Source organism: Bos indicus, chromosome 14 (genome assembly GCF_029378745.1).
Source record: "Bos indicus isolate NIAB-ARS_2022 breed Sahiwal x Tharparkar chromosome 14, NIAB-ARS_B.indTharparkar_mat_pri_1.0, whole genome shotgun sequence".
Lineage (NCBI taxonomy): Eukaryota > Metazoa > Chordata > Mammalia > Artiodactyla > Bovidae > Bos > Bos indicus.
Window position 1 is genome coordinate 35,253,566 of NC_091773.1, and position 22,140 is coordinate 35,275,705.

Genomic DNA, 22,140 nt, shown 5'->3' on the forward strand with positions numbered 1-22,140 from the left:
GTACTTTTAAATGTTATCACAGAATCATGTTTGAGGTTTCGTTTGTAAATTTTAGGAAGACCAGTTGTTCAAAGTTCCCAGAACACCCATTATAGAAAAGCAGAAAGTTCTCACACAACTAATACGTATTCCACCATTCAAAAGTAGGAGTATCACTAGGTAGGTTTTTCATATTGTTCATCTGCATGTGGCAACCACACAGTCATTAAAAAAGTATTGAATACTGGGCTCATGGTGATAAATACATGAGGAAAGAAGAATGATTAAGATACAGGCATGGACCTCTAGGGCTTATCAGGTTAACATTAGCTTTTTTTTTTCTTTTTAAACAATGGACTTCCTGGGCATATGTATTCCTTCTATATATCTATATATCAGGGAAAATTAATATTAAATCTATATATCTATATAAATATATGACAAACTTATAACGAACATTTAAAAAATTCCTTGTAAAAAACTCAAATTTATTGTGGATAAGAGTGTGACTATCAATACTTTTCAAACTTTATTACACACATTTGATAGAAAAAATTACTCTGGGTTATGACTTGTGACTTTCATTTCGACTACACATTTTTGGGTTTGACTTGCTACTTTTATTTATACTACAAATTTTTGAACAGTAAATACTGACCTCAATAATCCCCATCCACTGAGAAAATGAATAGGATATAGAAAATATATTTTTAAAATGGATGTTTTTGTTCCATAACTTATTCCCTGGAACAAAGTAGAAAAGACCATGGAAGCTCTACTGGCACATATAGGCCACTGGGGTCTGACCATGTAAATCACAGCTCAGTACTCTTAATGGTACCCAAGTGACTTCCCAGACTTCATGCTACTTCAGTGACTGTACATTAGCTGGAATTCACCATAAGTTACACTCATTTACTGGCTGACTGCAGGCTGAGATTCCATTCCGTTTCATATGCAGGAGCAGGAGTTTAACGGCACTCCAGTGGCCTACGAGACTTAATGCAACTTCCACAAGGATCTATGTCAGGCAAAGGCAGACAAGCTGGGGAGAATCAGGCTCAGGCAATATTAATTTTTAACCCCCAGAATCAGACCAGTAGGGCCTCCCCACCCACCTCCATGTGTGACAGAGAGCTGCTCAACTTTTAGTCCAGGCCACCAGCACTGGATGTCTTCAAGAACCTCCTTTCCTAGCTTCCTGCCCAGCTTCTGGCTCCCTCGAGCTCATTCTCCACACCAGCAGTAGAATACTTTCTCTAAGGTACACATTTCATCTTCTTACTCCCCTGTTCAAAAAGTAACGCCCCCCAATACCCTCAGGATCAAATTCAAACTTATCAGGGCTTATTTATTAGGCCCTACCTGAGCTTCCCTGGTGGCTCAGATGGTAAAGAATCTGCTTGCAATGCGGGAGACCTGGGTTCAATCTCTGGGTTGGAAGATCTGAAGGCGGGCATGGCAACCCACTCTAGTATTTTTGCCTGGAGAATCCCCACGGACAGAGGAGCCTGGTGACTACAGTCTATGGGGTCGCAAAGAGTCGGACATGACCGACGACTTAAGCACAGAACAGCACGTGGTGTGAATTCAGTCTCTTAGATTTCTCCTGTCTCTTCCTAGGAATGCTGACCACTCACCCACACAGATACACACTGCAGCCTCACACATAATTTCTTATACTAAGAAAGGAATCACACTCATCAGGCATTTACAGAATGGAAGTTTCTCAGAGACTGTTGTGGGTATTGTGGCCCTTGAGCTGGGCTAAACAAAGCACACAGGGAACAAACAAAGTGAAATAAAAGTCCCTCAGTCATGTCTAACTCTTTAGGATCCCATGGACCATAGTTCACCAGGCTCCTCTGTCCATGGAATTCTCCAGGCAAGAATACTGGAGTGGGTTGCCATTCCCTTCTCCAGGGGATCTTCCTGACCCAGGGATCAAACCTGGGTCTCCAGCATTGCAGGCTGTTTCTTTACCATCTGAGCCACCAGAGAAGCCCCAGGGAACAAAGTGTCCCACTCTAATAGCTGATCTGATTCAGACTGGGTACCAGTACGACCAGATGAATTTCACCAAAGCTTAGAACACCAAAAAGCAAAGGCAAAGCAGCAAGGACAATACTCCCAAAAAAGCTTCTGTGTGTATAGCTACTAAACCCACTTCCTACTCTACACAGGCCTGGGAGACAAGACACAATTGTGCAGAAGGCTGCCATGTACCAGACTTAGGTATGGATGGTGCAGGGGAGAAAGGGCGAGACACGACCAGGAAAAACAGACTCCCTTCTTCCATTAGGATCCATCCTCTAAGACAGCAGACCCGAACCATTTTGGCACCAGGGACTGGTTCCATGGAAGATAATTTTTCCACAGACCTGGGGTGGGGGGTGGATTATTTCAGGATGATTCAAGTGCATTACATGTATCTTGCACTTTATTTCTATTATTATTATATCAGCCCCACTTCAGATCATCAGATGTTAGATCCCGGAGGTTGGGGACCCCTGCTTTAAGATAGTTTCTGTCCGATTCATAAGTCTTCATTTACAATGTTAGATCACAGAATTAGGCTTAGAATTGAGAATTCATTTATCAAAATAAAATACAGAAGTATTTTCCTTTCTAGACACAAATGATTTTACATGAAAAGTCATCTCCAGATAAAAAGAGAACAGAAATATTCTATGATAAATTGTTTGACATTTTATGTAACATTATATCATTAAAATTCCCCAAAGTAGAAAGAGCTCCCATTTAGAACCCATTATTTCTCACTCAAGGAGTTTGACAGAGTTTGGTTCAAATGGAGCTCCAATAATGCTCAATATTATTCTTGGTAGAGTTGGGAATTAAGTTACCTTCCGAGCAGGGTGGCAGTGGGACACTTTCTTTCCCATTAGTGAAAAGGAAAATCTTACCTGTTTAAATAGTTTATTATTGTTAAAAAAAAAAAAAATCATAGCCATTATTCTTTTCTGGCAGGGAGAGGAGAAATTCCTTTCCTGACTAGAACACTGGAAAAATCTTTCCTTTCAGAACATCTCTAAGACAAAATTAATATTCATTCCATTGTTGTTGTTTTTTTTTCCCTATTTTTTGGCTGAACTGCACAGCATGTGGGATCTTAGTTCCCAAACCAGGGATTGAACCCATGCCTCCATTCATTGAGAGTGTACAGTCTTAACCACTGGAGCACCAGGGAAGTCCCTCCATTGCCTTCTTTTTAGAGTTAAGAACTTTTATATTCTGAATGGAAAGATTATATATGTTATGGAAATAAAAACTTTTCAAATTAGTTCAGTCCACAGCATGTATGGGCACATCTAATTACAGGCACAGTTACTATCCTAGAGGGTACTGTGGACCCAAAGAAGCCAATGTCATGAGTCTATCCCTTGAGGAAAGTTTAAAAACACACAATCTCATGAAAACACCACCATGAAATATCAGCTTGTGTTACCTATGTAGGCACTGTTAAGTTCTGACAGGGAGCTGCTCAGTCAATGAAATGAAAACATCTAGTTTGACTCGGAAGGACAATACACAGAAAATACACAAAGAATGTCAAGAAGGGTACTCTTGGCTGGGGGTGAGGATAAACTATCCAGAGGAGAAGATCCAAGAGTGAGAGGTTTATAGCCCAGGAGAAAGAGAGACTCAAGAAGGGTGACAGAAGTTTCCTGATCATTTAAGAAAAGAATAACAGTTTAGGAAAAGAAATGACATTCTTTATCAGAAAAACCCAGGGATCTGAATGTTGATCATACTATATTAGGACATAGGAAATGTTATGATTTCTGATTCTCCTTTTAAGGATTGCAGGAGGTGGGGGAAGCTGTTATAAATGCAAAGATACAACTGGAGCTGGAAAAGGGGAGTTGGGGTTGGAGGTGCCCAGGGGAGGAATATGCTGATCAAGCTACTTCCTAAGGCTTGCCCGTCCACAGCTCACTACATGAATTCAGGATGTTATCCTGAAAACTCATTCACTGTTGCTCCTCTTACTTAATGCTTCCCTCTATCAGTCCCCATTTCCCATCTTTACGATCTGGCTAAAGTCCTGTCTTCCCAATCAGCTTTCCCAGACAGTTCTTCTCTGCATTGACTTGACCTCTGGGAACGTAAGCTCAAAAATAATCGATACCATTGTTCTTGTACTAAACAAGCCTTCATTGGTCTTGTTTTCATAATGACAAGTTCCTTAAGAACATGTGTTATATTTATTCACCTGGCTCACATGAAGAGGGCTTCCCAGGTGGTATAGAATTTGTCTACCAGGCAGGAGACGTGGGTTCGATCCCTGGGTCAGGAAGATTCCCTAGAGAAGGAAATGGCAACCCACTGCAGTATTTTTGCCTGGAAAATTTCAGCGGACAGAGGAGCCGGCAGGCTACAGTCCAGGGTATTGCAAAAGAGTTGGCACAACTTAGTGACTAAACAACAATAACATGTGGAGAAGAAGAAACTGTGTTCATTTCAGGCCTTTGAAGAGCTTCATGGAGGCTCCAGCAGGAGACAGAACTAGTTATTTGAGAGTTCCAATTCAAGATGGTAATGACAACAGCATCCAGAGACGACACAACTCTCATAATTAGGTATAGGAAGAATGGAAACCTTGCCACAATTTTTTTTTTTAATATGGTGAAGGTAGAAGGCCATTTAGAAGGGGGATCTGAAGGCCCAACAGACAAGAGGAAAGAAAACACCTCTCAAGTTCCTTATTTATTCAGCAACAGAAACAACAGTGGGGAAAGGAAAAAATAACCATATAGCAATTGTTTATTTCTCAGGCTTTTATCAAGAGGACACACACTTTGCTTATTTCTTTTAAACTAGATGGTGGTGTGTAAAGGCTTATCTTTAAAAAGTAGATTATAATTACTACTTCAGATACAAATTATATGAAGAATATTAAATGCAGGGCCTATAAGCACCTTCTGGAAGGATTTAAAATGTCTGAGTTTCCAGAAAGAAAATCCCACAGAGTTTAAAATCCAATAAAATCTTAAACTGACTAAAGCATCATGAATTTTGAACAGCTCATAAAATCTCACTGATCTAGCTCAGTCAGATATCGATGTATCACCAGTGCATACGTGCTAAGTCACTTGAATCGTGTCCGACTCTTTGAGACCCTATGGACTGGTATCATGGGTATATGAATGAAAAGAAGGGACTCGGTTGCAAATGAAAAATTTCAAATTCAGAATGCAGTAACATTCTGTGTGTTTACCACCCATTTATACTTCAGGATTTCCATATCCATTGTCTCAGGTTATTTCCCACATCAGTATGTGAGATAATAATTATTATTATGGGCCACCTGTCGCTTTCTAAAAAGCAGAGATAATGGTGATTTCCTGGCCCAAGAACCCTGAGTTAGGGAGTGGCCAGTAACTCCACTTTCAGGCCAGTGTTCACCATTCTACCACACCAAATCCATCCTTTACGTGCTCTGACTCAGTAATGCTGAAGTGAGTTATAATATTGTGAAAAGTGGTATTTTTATTTTAGTTTTTAGTACTGAAGTAGAGTTGACTTACCATGTTGTATTAGTTTCTGATGTACAGCAAAGTGAGTCACCTATATGTATATTAATACATATTCTTATTCATATTTTTTCCATTATGTTATTGTAAGATATTAGTTTCCTGTGCTATCCAGTAGGTCCTTGTTTATCTGTTTTGTATATAGTAGCTTGTATCTGCTAATCACTTATATGTGGAAGCTAAAATATGATACAAATGAACTTGCTTACAAAACAGAAACAGACTCACAGAGGTAAGAAAACAAAATTAGGGTTACCAAAAGGAAAAGGAATAAGGGGGGGGTTGAAAAGTGGTATTAATTTTTGGCTACACAAACATCACTGACACACAAAGCGAGAGACAAGGGCATCTGAGAAATTTTTCATAAATGAATCTGGAAACAAACGATCTCATTTCTAAAAGACTTCTTCATTATAACTCTTTTGAAGCTGGTAAATAATTTTAAAAGTAAATTATACAGTCACCCAAAAGATAGTGTATCAGAAAGACTGGCTTTCTTCTTGTCACCATGAGGGGTTCCTACAGGGAAAGGGTGGTGGTCTTGTCAACCGTAACAAACAAGAAACAGTCCTGCTAGGAGACCCTGTGTGGCCACCCGGTTCTATAGGTGCTAAGCAATTATAGTTTAAAACTAAACTGATCCTTCCAAATCTTTATTAATAAATCCTAAGTACTTTTCATAGTTAAGAACCCAGTCTATGTTGATTTATAACATGATTTAAAATGATAAATCAACATTTTGTGTGTGATTTAACCTAGAGAACACTGCCCAGCTATAACTTCAAAAAAGTTCCAAAAAAAAAAAAAGGTAACATATAGGTCAAAGGTCTACTTCACAGAGAACAAGGACTCGCATTAAAAACCAGAATCCCAGCCAACATAAGAATGCTGGAACCTGCAGGGGCCTGTCTGTACTTACCATGTTTTAGAGCATTTTCTAGCACTTACTCAGCAAGCAGGATGCTATTTGTCCCCCGTGTATTTTCACAAAAGTCCATTTGCTTTTCTTCCCTGGCCTCTTTGCCATGGGCTATGTCCATCATCAGGCGCGATCTATGTGGCAGAAGTCAGCGCAGCTCCCTGGGGAAAGGCCTCTGAAGGCCAGATGGGCTACTTCTTAAAACCAAAGTTTTCTTCTTTTCTTATAAGAAGGATTTTAAAGGACCAAGCCAAGGACTATTCTTTTATATCTCAGTAATAATTTTTCTACGTCAAAGATAATTTTTAACTAATGTCATAAAGATGGCAAAGCCTTAATATTTACTTTTATTGATCTATTTCTCTATATTTTAATAAAAACCAGTTCACACAGACAAGAATGTGGATACTGATAACTAATTACTGCTATTACTGACTTCAAAAGATTTCCCTACAATTTCCAACATTTGTCACTTGAAATAACATAAGATGCCAAAATACGTAAAACCAAATATTACTGCTAAAAAATCAACTTAAGCAAGAAAAAAAAATCTGCAATGCAAAAATTTCCACAAACTCAAATATAAATGTGAGCAGACTGGCAAAGCAATTAAGAGAAATTGTGAACAATCAGGGCGAGCTGAAATGGCAATTCTCCAATTATAACTTTCTTCTGTCACTTTATGCCAGAAAGTGCAAACTTCAAATGCTTTATCAGAGCAGATTATTAAAAAGGTTTAGTAAATACTTCCTTAAAACTGTATATTTGCAAGCTAGGAAAAATATCATTTCTATAGGTAATGGAAAAACTTTAATAGTATATTTTGCTAAGCCATTTTGAAGTTCTAAAAGCCTAATAAACTGAAAGACTTCAGCTATATATTCGAAAAACTACAGACAGGCAGACCAAAGAAAATCAGGGGGGTTGCCCTTATTAGATTATTATTGGATGGTTCCCACTTGATAACAAGCCCTAGAGCAAGTAAGCTTCAGAGAACTATGGAACTGTCACCCTTCCACGTCCCATTAACAAACCTCTGTCCTTATTTATGGCCCTTCCTCACTGGGTGGGCCTCCAATCTCTTTAACAGAACAAACAACATTATACACTGAATACAAAGAGGGAGTTAGAATTTGCCGTTATTTTCTCCTCTAAGAGAGAGCAATAAAGCCTAAAAGAAAATAAACAAAGTAGGGTTTCGTGCATGTACATCTGTGTAGTCCCTCTCATCTACCTAGGCAAATCCTGACACCTTCTTGCTACAGAATGACAGAATGTCCCCCACCTCATTGCTATTCTGGGGCAATAAAGCACTCAGAAAGGCGTTCTACACAACCACCGCAATTCTCCAACACCTCCATCCACTCCACCTACGACCGTGAACACAAGGCAGGATTGCTTTGAACACACCACGATAATAAACTAATCAAGGATTTTACGATGGGTAAATTCCAAATTCATTTCCCCAAACGAACAGAATTAGAGTCGTTATGAATCTTAACTTCTAACTGCCATTGTGATAGAGGCCTTTCCATGCCCAGCAAAACATTCATGTATTTCAGACATCAGTTCAGTTCAGTTTAGTCGCTCAGTCATGTCTGACTCTTTGCGACCCCATGAATTGCAGCACACCAGGCCTCCCTGTCCATCACCAACTCCCGGAGTTTACTCAGACTCACGTCCATCAAGTCAGTGATGCCATCCAGCCATCTCATCCTCTGCCGTCCCCTTCTCCTCCTGCACCCAATCCCTCCCAGCATCAGAGTCTTTTCCAATGAGTCAACTCTTCGCATGAGGTGGCCAAAGTACTGGAGTTTCAGCTTCAGTATCATTCCCTCCAAACAAATCCCAGGGCTGATCTCCTTCAGAATGGACTGTTTGGATCTCCTTGCATTCCAAGAGACTCTCAAGAGTCTTATCCAACAACAGTTTCAGACATACTACCAGATAAAACAAAACCACAAGCTGGTCAACCTGCAAATGGCGATCAATAGAACTAAGTTATCATGGCAAGCTGGGTTTGCCTCAAAGCTGAAGCTTAACCAGTTAAGAGGCCAGACTTAGTTTGAATTGCTTTTAGTGTGAAAATTGTTTGCATTTTCCTTATTTCAAACAGATTTCTAAACAAAATGTCATTTTCTTCCTATGACTCAGCCTCAAAATTATTATTTTTGGCTGTGTCATGTGGTATGTGGGATCTTAGATCCCTGACCAGGGATTGAACCCATGCCCCTTGCAGTGGAAGCACAGAATCAACCACTGGACCACCAGGGAAGTCCCTTGGCCTCAAAATTATGAACACTCTCTTGTCTTCGGTGGCTGATGGTACTCTTTAAGTCTATAGTGTATAGGATGTGGGGGGAAAATGAACAGGAATGACAGCAATAGGTCCAGAACTTGTGGTTTTTAAAATACTATAACTAAAAGATTGATTTCAAATCAGATGCCTCTTTTATACAAAAGGAGAATAAAGTTTGCTTTTGACAAACTGGGCAGATATTCTGTGAAACAGGTCGGTGAATCAAAGGCTAAAGTTGTTTCTCCTAAATGGTTTCTCTGCTCTTAGTACATGTGAGCATGTGTGCGTGTACACACCGCCCCCCAGACATAAACACAAACTTGCACCCTCTTCATTCTTGCTGTCAGTGTCCTCTGATTGGCAGCATTGAAAACACTGTGTACAGGATCTGCGCAGTTGACCCAGGGGTCTCCAGGCACCCTGTGTCAGTCTACACTCCCTCATTCAGTTCGCTCATTTGCATGTTTGTCAATGGCATGTGAAGAAAAATCTCATACCATCCAAATCTTCTCCCAGAAACAGAGACTGACCCTGGGGAGCAGGAAGATATCAAAAAGTAACAGTAAGGATTTCACCTCCTGGAGCTAACTCTGCAGTCCTTGATGAACAAAAACACTTTGTCCTTCTCTGTTAAACTGAAATTTCTAATCTTTAACTGGATGCGCAAAAGAGATCCAATGAAAGCAGAGATAGAATTTTCCAGAATCTTGCAGCAAAGGTAAAAGCAATCAGATTTTCCAGTCCCTGAGGTTTTACTCCATGGGCTTTTACTGTTAGTGCATATAAAGCAAAAATCCAAGCCATTTTGGCTTAAAACAGCATGTACTGGATTCATAAGAGCCTGCCACAGACAGAAGTGTTGAGTATTGGAGCTGGAAGGATTCAGAAAGTTTACCTGGACTAAATGAGGGCACCAAGGCTAGCCTAGTTCACAGGGCCAGGCAGTGCCAAAATGCCCACAAATTCCCAAATAAATCTTTTCCTTAAGTTCCATTAAAAAAAAAAAAAGAGTGCTCAGAAATGAACTGTCTAAAAATTTTTTTTCTAGAGCTTCGTGAGCTGGTATTTTTGACTAATTACATACTGGGCTATGTGACGCAGTGTGTCTCAGCTATAAAAAGAGCAAATCTACTCTTCAGAAAATAAATACTACCAGCAACTACATTTCTTTTTCTTTTTTTGGTAGTTTTCTATCAGTGCCTCCCCTATAGGTGCTGTCATGCAATTGAATAGAAACATGGCAGGGTCTGACAATTCTAAGCCATTCTCCATTTTGATGTATTCATCAGCATTTTCAGGTTCTTATGCTTTACCACTGGAGAAGGGAATGGCAAACCACTTCAGTATTCTTGCCTTGAGAACCCCATGAACAGTATGAAAAGGCAAAATGATTGGATACTGAAGAGGAACTCCCCAGGTCAGTAGGTGCCCAATATGCTACCGGAGATCAGTGGAGAAATAACTCCAGAAAGAATGAATGGATGGAGCCAAAGCAAAAAAAATACCCAGCTGTGGATGTGACTGGTGATAGAAGCAAGGTCTGATGCTTTAAAGAGCAATATTGCATACGAACCTGGAATGTCAGGTCCATGCATCAAGGCAAACTGGAAGTGGTCAAACAAGAGATAGCAAGAGTGAATGTCGACATTCTAGGAATCAGTGAACTAAAATGGACTGGAATGGGTGAATTTAACTCAGATGACCATTATATCTACTATTGTGGGCAGGAATCCTTCAGAAGAAATGGAGTAGCCATCACGGTCAACAAAAGAGTTCAAAATGCAGTATTTGGATGCAATCTCGAAAACGAAAGAATGATCTCTGTTCATTTCCAAGGCAAACCATTCACTATCAAATAATCTAAGTCTATGCCCCAACCAGTAACGCTGAAGAAGCTGACGTTGAACGGTTCTATGAAGACCTACAAGACCTTTTAGAACTAACACCCAAAAAAGATGTCCTTTTCATTATAAGGGACTGGAATGCAAAAGTAGGAAGTCAAGAAACACCTGGAGTAACAGGCAAATTTGGCCTTGGAATATGGAATGAAGCAGGGCAAAGGCTAATAGAGTTTTGCCAAGAAAATGCACTGGTCATAGCAAACACCCTCTTCCAACAACAACAAGAGAAGACTCTACACATGGACATCACCAGATGGTCAACACTGAAATCAGACTGATTATATTCTTTACAGCCAAAGATGGAGAAGCTCTATACAACAAACAAAAATAAGACCAGGAGCTGACTGTGGCTCAGATCATGAACTCCTTATTACCAAATTCAGACTTAAATTGAAGAAAGTAGGGAAAACCACTAGACCATTCAGGTATGACCTAAATCAAATCCCTTATGATTATATAGTGGAAGTGAGAAACAGATTTAAGGGACTAGACCTGATAGATTGAGTGCCTGATGAACTATGGACTGAGGTTCGTGACATTGTATAGGAGACAGGGATCAAGACCATCCCCATGGAAAAGAAATGCAAAAAAGCAAAATGGCTGTCTGGGGAGGCCTTACAAATAGCTGTGAAAAGAAGAGAAATGAAAAGCAAAGAAGAAAAGGAAAGATATAAGCATCTGAATGCAGAGTTCCAAAGAATAGCAAGAAGAGATAAAAAGCCTTCTTAAGCAATCAATGCAAAGAAACAGAAGAAAACAACAGAATGGGAAAGAGTAGAGATCTCTTTAAGAAAATTAGAGATACCAAGGGAACATTTCATGCAAAGATGGGCTCGATAAAGGACAGAAATCGTATGGTCCTCACAGAATCAGAGGATATTAAGAAGAGGTGGCAAGAATACATAGAACTGTACAAAAAAGATCTTCATGACCCAGATAATCACCATGCTGTGATCACTCATCTAGAGCCAGACATCCTGGAATGTGAAGTCAAGTGGGCCTTAGAAAGTATCACTACAAACAAAGCTAGTGGAGGTGATGGAATTCCCGTTGAGATATTTCAAATCCTGGAAGATGATGGTGTGAAAGTGCTACACTCAATATGCCAGCAAATTTGGAAAACTCAGCAGTGGCCACAGGCCTGGAAAAGGTCAGTTTTCATTCCAATTGCAAAGAAAGGCAATGCCAAAGAATGCTCAAACTACCGCACAATTGCACTCATCTCACACGCTAGTAAAGTAATGCTCAAAATTCTCCAAGCCAGGCTTCAGCAATATGTGAACCATGAAATTCCAGATGTTCACACTGGTTTTAGAAAAGGCAGAGGAACCAGAGATCAAATTGCCAACATCCGCTGATCATGGAAAAAGCAAGAGAGTTCCAGAAAAACATCTATTTCTGCTTTATTGACTATGCCAAAGCCTTTGACTGTGTGGATCACAATAAGCTGTGGAAAATTCTGGAAGAGATGAGAGTACCAGACCACCTGACCTGCCTCTTGAGAAACCTATATGCAGGTCAGGAAGCAACAGTTAGAACTGGACATGGAACAACACACTGGTTCCCAATAGGAAAAGGAGTACGTCAAGGCTGTATATTGTCACCCTGTTTATTTAACTTATATGCAGAGTACATCATGAGAAACGCTGGACTGGAAGAAACACAAGCTGGAATCAAGATTGCCGGGAGAAATATCAATAACCTCAGATATGCAGATGACACTACCCTTATGGCAGAAAGTGAAGAGGAACTAAAGAGCCTCTTGATGAAAGTTAAAGAGGAGAGTGAAAAAGTTGGCTTAAAGCTCAACATTTAGAAAACTAAGATCATGGCATCTGGTCCCATCACTTCATGGGAAATAGATGGGGAAACAGTGGAAACAGTGTCAGACTTTATTTTTCTGGTCTCCAAAATCACTGCAGATGGTGACTGCAGCCATGAAATTAAAAGACGCTTACTCCTTGGAAGGAAAGTTATGACCAACCTAGATAGCATATTGAAAAGCAGAGACATTACTTTGCCAACATAGGTCCGTCTAGTCAAGGCTATGGTTTTTCCTGTGGTCATGTATGGATGTGAGAGTTGGACTGTGAAGAAGGCTGAGCGCCGAAGAATTGATGCTTTTGAACTGTGGTGTTGGAGAACACTCTTGAGAGTCCCTTGGACTGCAAGGAGATCCAACCAGTCCATTCTGAAGGAGATCAGCCCTAGGATTTCTTTGGAGGGAATGATGCTGAAGCTGAAACTCCAGTACTTTGGCCACCTCATGCGAAGAGCTGACCATTGGAGAAGACTCTGATGCTGGGAGGGATTGGGGGCAGGAGGAGAAGGGGACGACAGAGGATGAGATGGCTGGATGGCATCACTGACTCGATGGACGTGAGTCTGAGTGAACTCCGGGAGTCTGTGATGGACAGGGAGGCCTGGCATGCTGCAGTTCATGGGGTCGCAAAGAGTCGGACACGACTAAGGGACTGAACTGAACTGAACTGTTGCTTTAAAGCCACTGTTCAAGGTTATTGTAAGGATTAAATGAGACAATATATGTAAAATAATTAGAAAAGTCTTGGGCCTATGATAGGTGCACAATCAATGGTAGCTGTTATTTTGTGTTACGGACAAGAGTTTTCTACCTTGATAGAGCATAGCTTGTCACGTTCCCATTGTCCTCTCTAATTGTGGCTTCCGAACTAAATTTTGTGTTTAAAATGGCTTTCACCTCCATTTTCCCCATCAGATCCTCTCAAAGTTGCACTGTGACTGCAGGGATTTCTGGGGCATAAGGACTCAGTTTCTACTTCTTTCCTTCCCATCCCTGTGTGCTAAGTCACTCATCGTATCCGACTCTGCAATCCTATGGACTGTAGCCGTCCAGGCTCCTCTGTCATGGGATTTCCCAAGCAAAAACACTGGAGTGGGTTGTTATTTCTTTCTCCAGGGGATCCTCCCGACCCAGGGATCAAACCTGGGTCTCTTACATCCCCTGCATTGGCAGGCAAGTTCTTTACTACTGGCACCACCTAGGAAGCTCAGTTCATTTCTTTGTCCAGGACCCTTCTGTGTTACCCATGGCTCCTGCTTTCCAGCACCCACCACCACTGTGGCCAACAGAGCCTTTCCTCTCTCCTGATTTTCTTGATGTTCTTGGCTGCTTTCTCTTGTTTCTTCTACATTTTTGTATGATGTACACAAAGCCTGACCTTTGCTGGCAGTGATTTTCCTTCCTTGCCAGCATATTAGTTAGATCTGGCTCTTTTCTAGCCATGATTATTTGATTACTGGGTTCTTGGAACAATCTATGCTGGTTATATATATAATGTATATATCAAATTTTTATATTTATTTCATATATATATATATATTTTTTTCTTCCTCCTGGGAAATGCAAGAGAAGGAGAATTTGGCAGTGCTTCCTAATCTGGAACTATTACATGATGATGATGATAATGATAATAATAATAATCACCACCACCACATCACTATCAAAATGAACACAGTTAAATGAAACTAAGCATTTAAATGCTTACCAGTGCTAGATGTCGGTCAGAGTGATAAGTCATGTCTGACTCTCGCAATCCCATAGCCCATTAGGCTCCTCTGTCCTTGGTATTTCCCAGGCAAGAATACTGGAGTGGGTTGCCATTTCCTTCTTCAGGGAATCTCCCCAATCCAAGGATCAAACCAGCATCCCCTGGATTGCAGGTGGGTCCTTTACCACTGAGCCACCGTAGAAGCCCATACACAGATAATCTCAATGAATTCTAATCACACTACAGTGGGTATGTGTATGCACTCAGTTGCTCAGTCGTGTCCAACTCTGCAACCCTGCCAGGTTCCTCCATGGGATTCTCCAGGCAAGAATACTGCAGTGAGTTTCCATTTCCTCTTCCAGGGTATTTTCCTGACCCAAGGACTGAACCTGCATCTCCTGAATCGGCAGGCAGATTCTTTACCACTGAACCACCTGGGAAGCCCACTGCTGTGGGAACAGACAATATTCAAGACAAAGAAATGGAGTCATGAAGGTGAACCCATGCTGAAGTCCCACAATAGCAAGGGCAGGGTGTTCAACAGGCAGCTTGACTGCAGTACCTACACTGTTTGCCAGAAAGCAAGATTATATCTTTAGTCCAACCTTCTAAATCTGACAAACCAAAGAGGTGATCATCATAAATCCTCCTGAAGTTAATCAGCACAACACCTAAAGCATATATGCCACCACTGAGTTAGTTCGAGTCATCCTGGTTACTAAAGTACTTCTTCTAATATTGTGAAATCCTAATGTGAAATCTTAGCAACTAAATCTCTGAATAACTCATCATATTTTATATTTTAAAGGTCAAAAGATCTTGGAGAAAAAGCTAAGTAAAATATCAATACTCCCAAATCACTAAAATATGTATACTGTCATCCAGGATTCTAAGAATTTTTAACAGCTCTAAGAGTGATATGAACAAAAATCACTGTTATCCATTAAGGATAATAGAATTTGGAGAATTTTAAAAATAATTTTATACATTATAGAAAGTTTTATATTGAAAAACAGTATTGAACGACAAAGGTCAACAGATTCCCACAACTGGACATATAATATCATTTCATCCATTTCATTTTTTTTAATTTTATTTTATTTTATTGTTAAACTTTACATAATTGTATTAGTTTTGCCAATTTTTTTTTTACAATGCACTTGATGTTTAAGAAATTCATATTAATCAGTTTAGTTATTTATCCATATGTGACTGTAAGTAGTCTACAGAATATCATGTATCATTATCCATCATCATTTTGGCAAGTTTCAAGTTAACAGCATGGTATTCTCTGGCTTGATGTGTGAAAATCATATTTTCAGATTACTCTAAAAATGAGCAAAGTGCCATTATACAAACATTCATATGAAACAAAATTTTAGTGAAAATGGGTTCTAAAATCCCACTGGAAAGACCATTCAACCAGAGTATGCCTAAAAACACAAAAAGTTTTAATGCAATATCCCAGATGCAATGAAATCTATGACTAGACAGCAATGCTACATTTAGTTCTACAAATGTCCTTATTTCTGCTTTAAAATGAAGACTCTTTTCCTCCTCCAAGTTAACTTTTTCTTCTTCATTTCCATTCTTCTTTATACTCTTAAGCTATACTTACATCTGATAGCTAGCTAGTTCTCTTAGGAATTTTCTGCCACATAAGCTTTTGATCTGAGAGGAAAGGAGGGAGGGGACATATATATATATATATACACATACCTATGCTAATTCATGTTGATGTATGGCAGAAATCATCACAATATTGTAAAATAACTATCCTCTAATTTTAAAAGATCTTTAATTTCTTCAATATGGCCAGTTGATAATACAGTTATTAAAGTAAACTTGAATAAATGAAAAATTATGAACTGAATCTCCAATATTAGGACATATGCCAAAACTAGAAAGCAAAAGATTACAACTGCCTTAAAAAAGAACTCTCAAGTGCCGCCCTTCTTGAATTCCCCAAGATACAACCCTGTTTTTACTTCTAATCCTTCTCAGACTGACAGCAAAATATAATACTTACATATGACTAAAAGAATGAGGTGAAAAAAGAAAAGACACAGAGTCCATGTCTGATTTCTTAATATTAGTGTTTCATTTCACCAACATAATAAGTTTACTATGACATACCATAAACATTTCTAAACACTTACTTGCAATTTCTATACTCAACGCATTGTGGATGGTAGCCAAGGGGCTGGCTGCACGTGGGCTCAAGCCCAGGAATCACACATGTAGGTAATCCCTCTTCTCTGGAGGGCACTTCATCTATTTCATTTGGACTCTTAGGATCCACTTCTCCTTTAAGAGACCTGTATGCCCAGGGTAGAATGGAACCCACCACAGCACCCAACTTTTCCCCCTAACTTTCCCAAGACTCCGCAATTGCATAGTTCATTTATCTGTTTGTCTACTTTCTCTCTACTTCACACAAATGAACTTTACAGACTTTACTCACCTTATGAACCATTTCACTATTAAAGCCTAAGATGGTTCAATTCTTCAATGAAGTCTCATCACTTTCTGTTCTTTTTATCCCTTTACTCAACTGACATCTAGCATGTACATAACCATAGTTCTTTTCCCAAGGCAGCTTTCAAATTTTGGAATCGGGCACAAAAGTAATATCCTTCTAACAATAAACATCATCCATTGTAAGACAGTTTTAACTTTGTAGCCATCAAGTATTTCAAAACTTTATAATTCAGCCCTTTTTATACCAAAGGCAAAACAAATATGAAAGGATTAATGGATCTGGTCCCATAAAATTTTACCTTCCCCATGCAGGGAAAAAAGCTCTTTAAAATGATAAACTGGAAATGTATCTATAAAACATTATACATAATGTTTTATAGAAAACATTATAGAATATAGAAATTTATAATGTTTTATAGAAAACACTATAAAATATAAAAAATATTTTATAGAAAAATATCTATAAAACATTACCAAAGTTTAAGAAGTGTAGTATAAGAAATAATAAGAAAAGATGAACATCACCATGTTAGAAAAGAAAAAATGGTTTATCAGCTCAATTTTTGAAAAATGCACATGAAAATAACAATAAAATCTCAGACCTTCCAAAATGACAAATTTTTAAAAGTTAAATATTTAATGTGTTCACTCTAATTCACAGCCCTTCTTTGTGTAAAAACATTACAAATCCTTAAATGAGTTTAAAACAGTTTACCTAGCCACACTTAAATTTACTCAAAGGGAATTATTAAGGATGCACATAAGACATTCGTAAAATTGCTCTAGATGTCTGAGAATGGATTAAATAAGATATATCTATGAAACCATGCAGCCATTAAAATGATGCTACAGAATTTATTGATATGAAAAGATGTTTATATGTTACAAAAAATAGCAGGTTACTAACTGTCTTCAAACAGATGAATGGATAAAGATGTGGTGTGTATGTACATGTACACACACACACAGTGGAATACTACTCAGCCATAAAAAACATTGAGATTTTGCCACTTGTAGCAACATGAATGGACTTGAAGGGCATTATGACAAGTGAAATAAGTCAGACAGAGGAGGACAAATACTGTATGATATCAATTATGTGCTAAGTCACCTCAATATCAATTGTATGTGGACTCTAATAAATACAACTAGTGAATATAACAAAAAAGAAACAGACTCACAGACATAGAGAACAAACTAGTGTTTTCCAGTGGGGAGAGGACAGCGGGCCTACCCTATCTTGTCCGTTCCCCTTTTTCTCTCCCCACTGGTAACCACGAGTTTGTTCTCTTTATCTGTGACAGAGGAGCCTGGCAGGCTACAGTCCATAGGGTCACACAGAGTCAGACTCAACTGAAGCAACTTAGCGCACACACACGCACACGTATGTACACAGAGTACATGTACAACATGGGGAACACAGCCAGCATTTTGTAGCAACTATAAATGAAATATAACCTTTAAAAAGGTTAATCACTATGTTGCACACCTATAATGTATGTAATATTATATATCAACTACACTTCAATAAAGAAAAGCAAATAAAATTTTAAAACAGATATTTAATTCTACTATAGTGTGAATTATAGTAGAATTCGCTCAATCGCTCAGTCATGTCTGGCTCTTTGCAACCCCATGGACTGTAGCCCACTAGTCTCCTCTGTTCAAGGGACTTCCCAGGCAAGAATCCTGGAGTAAGTTGCTATTTTCTCCTCCAGGGAATCTTCCTGATCCAGGGATTGAACTTGTATCTCCAGCACTGGCAGACAGATTCTTCACCACTGTGCCACCTGGGAAGCAATTTGACTATAGTTTGGCACTATTGAAAGGATATGATTTATTGAACTAATTAGTAGTAAATATATATATATATTAGAAGAATGCTTAAATTATGCAAGAACAGATTTCAAGTACTTTACAGACACATTTGCATGACAATAATCTGCCAATTACAGTAATGCCTACTCTTGAAAGAGTTTGACAATACAAACTTTCAGCTGTCATCCTTATGATATGACATGTACTTAACATTATGTTTTGTCTACAGTTTCAAAATCAGAACCCAGGAATGGGTCCTTGGAAGCAATATCTTGAAGATGCATTGAGTGGCTGTCAATTTGATCTCCTGGTCTTTGACAGATTATTTAGCCAACACTTATCACGGTTCCATTTCCAGAAATGTGATAATGAAGAAAACACAGCCCCTTGAAAAAAGCTGAATGGCCACAAGTGTCAGTTTTTAGGACAGTCCACATTAGGATATTACATCATTGACTCCTACTTTTTTCCATTCCTTTTTTCACTGATAGAAGCAAAGGCAGAAAACTTCAACATCACAAAAAATTTTAGAGCTTTTTGAAAAAGAATGTTAGTGATCATCCTGTCTAAGCCCTGGATGTTAATAACAAATAAGGAAATTTAGGCTCGGCGAATAGGTGTGTAAAGAGCCCAATGAGAACCAGGCATCTTGCCTCCAAGCCCAGTCCACTTACCATCATCCACAACTTATACAGAATAGCAGGGTCCACTTTAGAATCTAATTATCCTGTAGGGTTAATGAAAGGAGCGATGTCAGAATGTATACAGACCTTGCATCTGGTAGCTGTATGGTGCCTGTCCAGGTTGAGGGGTCCCAAAGCTTGTGCCATAGCTGAGAAATCCTGTCTGCCCAGGTGACTGAGATTGTGACAATCCACCTTCAGTCTTGATGCCTGCCCACAATGCACCTAAATCAGTTAGTGATAGCTTATCTATCTGTTCATTTTCAACAGCTGGTGAGTATACAAAAACACCCCCACAGCTATCCAGTCACAAACTTTTCCCAGTATTATCTCAATAGCCAAGGCCAAACATGCTTAGAGTGAAATACCCTTAACTCTACCTTCAATTAAAAAAAACTAAAAACAGGATTATGAAAGATTTGAATGCCTGTCTCCACTGTTCCTTTTTTTGTTTTCCTGAATTCTATTTTTTATAAAATTTAACTCCAGTGATTAGTTGTTACAAAATTTAGCTTCTGTAATTAATTGTGCTGTTTTACAAGAGTTTAAGATCACCTTTATAGTCCAGAAATAGTCATAATTAAAATGAACTATATTGTTCTAAACAGTTACATTAATGTCAAAATCAAAATATTTTTTCCTAAAAAGTGATTAAAAGTCTCTAACCTCATAGCATTTAAAAAGTTTTTTCTTTACCACAATGCTGATTTTAGTACATAATTTATTTTGAGGTCAGAGGTCGCAATCCTGGACATAGAATTAAGCAACACAGGAGGAAATCTTTTCCCAGGTATCCACAAAGTAAACACAAGGAAGGCAGAAGAGTAAAAAATTCAGTCCTACAGAACAGCATGAAGGAAACCAATGGTTCCCTTTTTGCCCCTTGTAGTTTCAAGTATGTATTCAAATATAATTTTTTAAGTGTAACCTAAAGTACACCTTTTTATGTATTTTTAAAAGTATGCTTTTTTAAAATCACATAATATAAAAATAAAGTATTTGTGCCCCCAAATACATCCCAAAGTACCAGGCTGACATCCTAATTTCAGGACTTGGGTTTGGCAGTATCGTTGCACAAGGCTCAGCCTTGGATCATAATTAAAGACAGTCATGAAAGTTAACAACTGTCTTTAATTCCCACAGAGGGAGGAGAGGAAAATGTCTGCCAAGGGAATTCACATTTTGGAATAATTTTACTTTGCACTTAAGATAAATAATATCTTTGGGATCTAGAATACACAGTAGTCTCACTGTTTATTTCCATTTTAGGGGAATTTCATCAGTAGAATGAATTTAGGTAACTTTCCTAAGGCAGTGGAAGAATCTGACTCTTGGCTGAGAGAGCTTACTCTAATTTCTGAAGTATCTCTAAACAACCTCATAATGGCCTTGCATCACAGTCTTAACACAACCTTGGCATTTAAAAAAATGTCACTTTCCCTGCAAAGGCAATCCCAAACCAATGAATAAGCCACACTTATAAATGGTCCCTGGAAAAACAGCTGCCCGATACAGGTGGTTTGATGGCTCCAGAAACTCACTGCCTTCTCATAGGGTCACAATAGGGATTTTCTCCTTCTCTCTCTCTCTCTCTGATGCTATACTGTTGTACATTCAGTCTTCACCTGTGCCAGCTCTGTTTTCAGCCTGGAGGCTCAGAATGGGAATCTTTGTGGTAAGAACAGGTAAAGAAAAGCAGGAAGAGGTAGAAAATGCCCATAGCGATGCCCATCTCCATGGCTTCTAGCTAGGAGCTGGCAAACTCATCCCACTGGTTGACTCCATGCAGATCCAGTGAAGAATGGCATGACCCCTTCTTCCCACGGACCCACTGCCCTTACTGGGAAAACATTTGCCTATCTTTTCTCACTGGGTCTAATTAAAAAGTCAGGGGACACACGTCCTCAGAGACAGTCAGAATTCTAAGACCATCAGAATCTTAACTATCAGTTTAGGGTTAAAACCCATAAATTTAAATTATGTGCTTTTCTTCCAGGAGCAAACAATGAAAAGAAAGCTGCCATATTTTTCCATGCACTGGCCCAAGAAAAACAGAATGGCAGGCCAGAAGCTCTAGGGCATCTCCTTGCCTTCAAGGCACAAAAAGAGAAGAAGGAGGGTGGATCAGGAAAGTGCTCAGGACTGAGAATTATTTATTCCCAGATTTATAAGCACAGAAGGCTCTGGGATCAAGTCCTTCACACAAAGCCTTACTCTCACCACTTCCCCAATCCCCACCTACCATATGAAAATCCCCATTCTCACTTTACTAGTTGGGAGTATAACCTTAGAATGTCTGCTCATCTCACCCTACTGGACCAACTATTTCAAACAACAGAGACATCTGTTGATGGTTTAAAACTAGAGGGGTCCTTACCCAGAAATTGGCAAAGGGCCCAACCATGACTGAATGGGGAGGAGCAAAACAAAAAACCAAGCGAGTTATGTGAGTAGCAGCCAAAGCAGTACCAGGAAAGGTACCTCCTGGCAGCATTGATACATCTATAGTACTTGAATATTGTTTGCCCTAGAATATACATTTATATTTCAAATCATCAGCTTGTAAATAAATTTTGAGAATATAAATTGGGGGACTGCCTTAATTCACATTACAGAATTTGAAGTCACACAATTCAAATCATGGAACCTTTTTCCTCTTTCAGCACAAGAACAGTTTAAAAGTAAATTACAGATAATTTGATCTGTATTTAACATCATTTTAAGAAACTCAGCAAAGTCATGGAAATGAAAGATAATTCTAGGAAGTCCATTTGATGCCTGTTTTTAAGTCTAGTTGAAAAACACTTCACTGGATCACATTCAGTTGTGATCTTTTTAAAATAAAACTATAAAAGCTGAAGTAATACATAATTTAGATTTTCATTTCTGTAAAATGTATATATGGGAAATTTGCCTGGAGTAAAGACAGGACAAAAAAAACAAAGATAATTTACCTTCTAACGATCAATGAAATA

The 22,140-nt window shown here is 38.9% G+C and overlaps 1 protein-coding gene across 12 annotated transcripts in view; it reads right to left on the reverse strand.

Annotated features, from left to right (window-relative positions):
• The window catches only part of EYA1 (EYA transcriptional coactivator and phosphatase 1), a 372,737-nt gene that overhangs the window by 125,047 nt on the left and 225,550 nt on the right, over positions 1–22,140 (reverse strand). For 9 of the 12 annotated variants that reach the window (XM_070802666.1, XM_070802676.1, XM_070802667.1 and 6 more), the window contains one exon: positions 19,253–19,390. In XM_070802666.1, coding sequence (XP_070658767.1) covers positions 19,253–19,390 — 138 coding nt within the window. The remainder of the gene's footprint in view (positions 1–19,252; positions 19,391–22,140) is intronic. The other 3 variants (XM_070802669.1, XM_070802668.1, XM_070802677.1) reach the window with 1 other exon arrangement.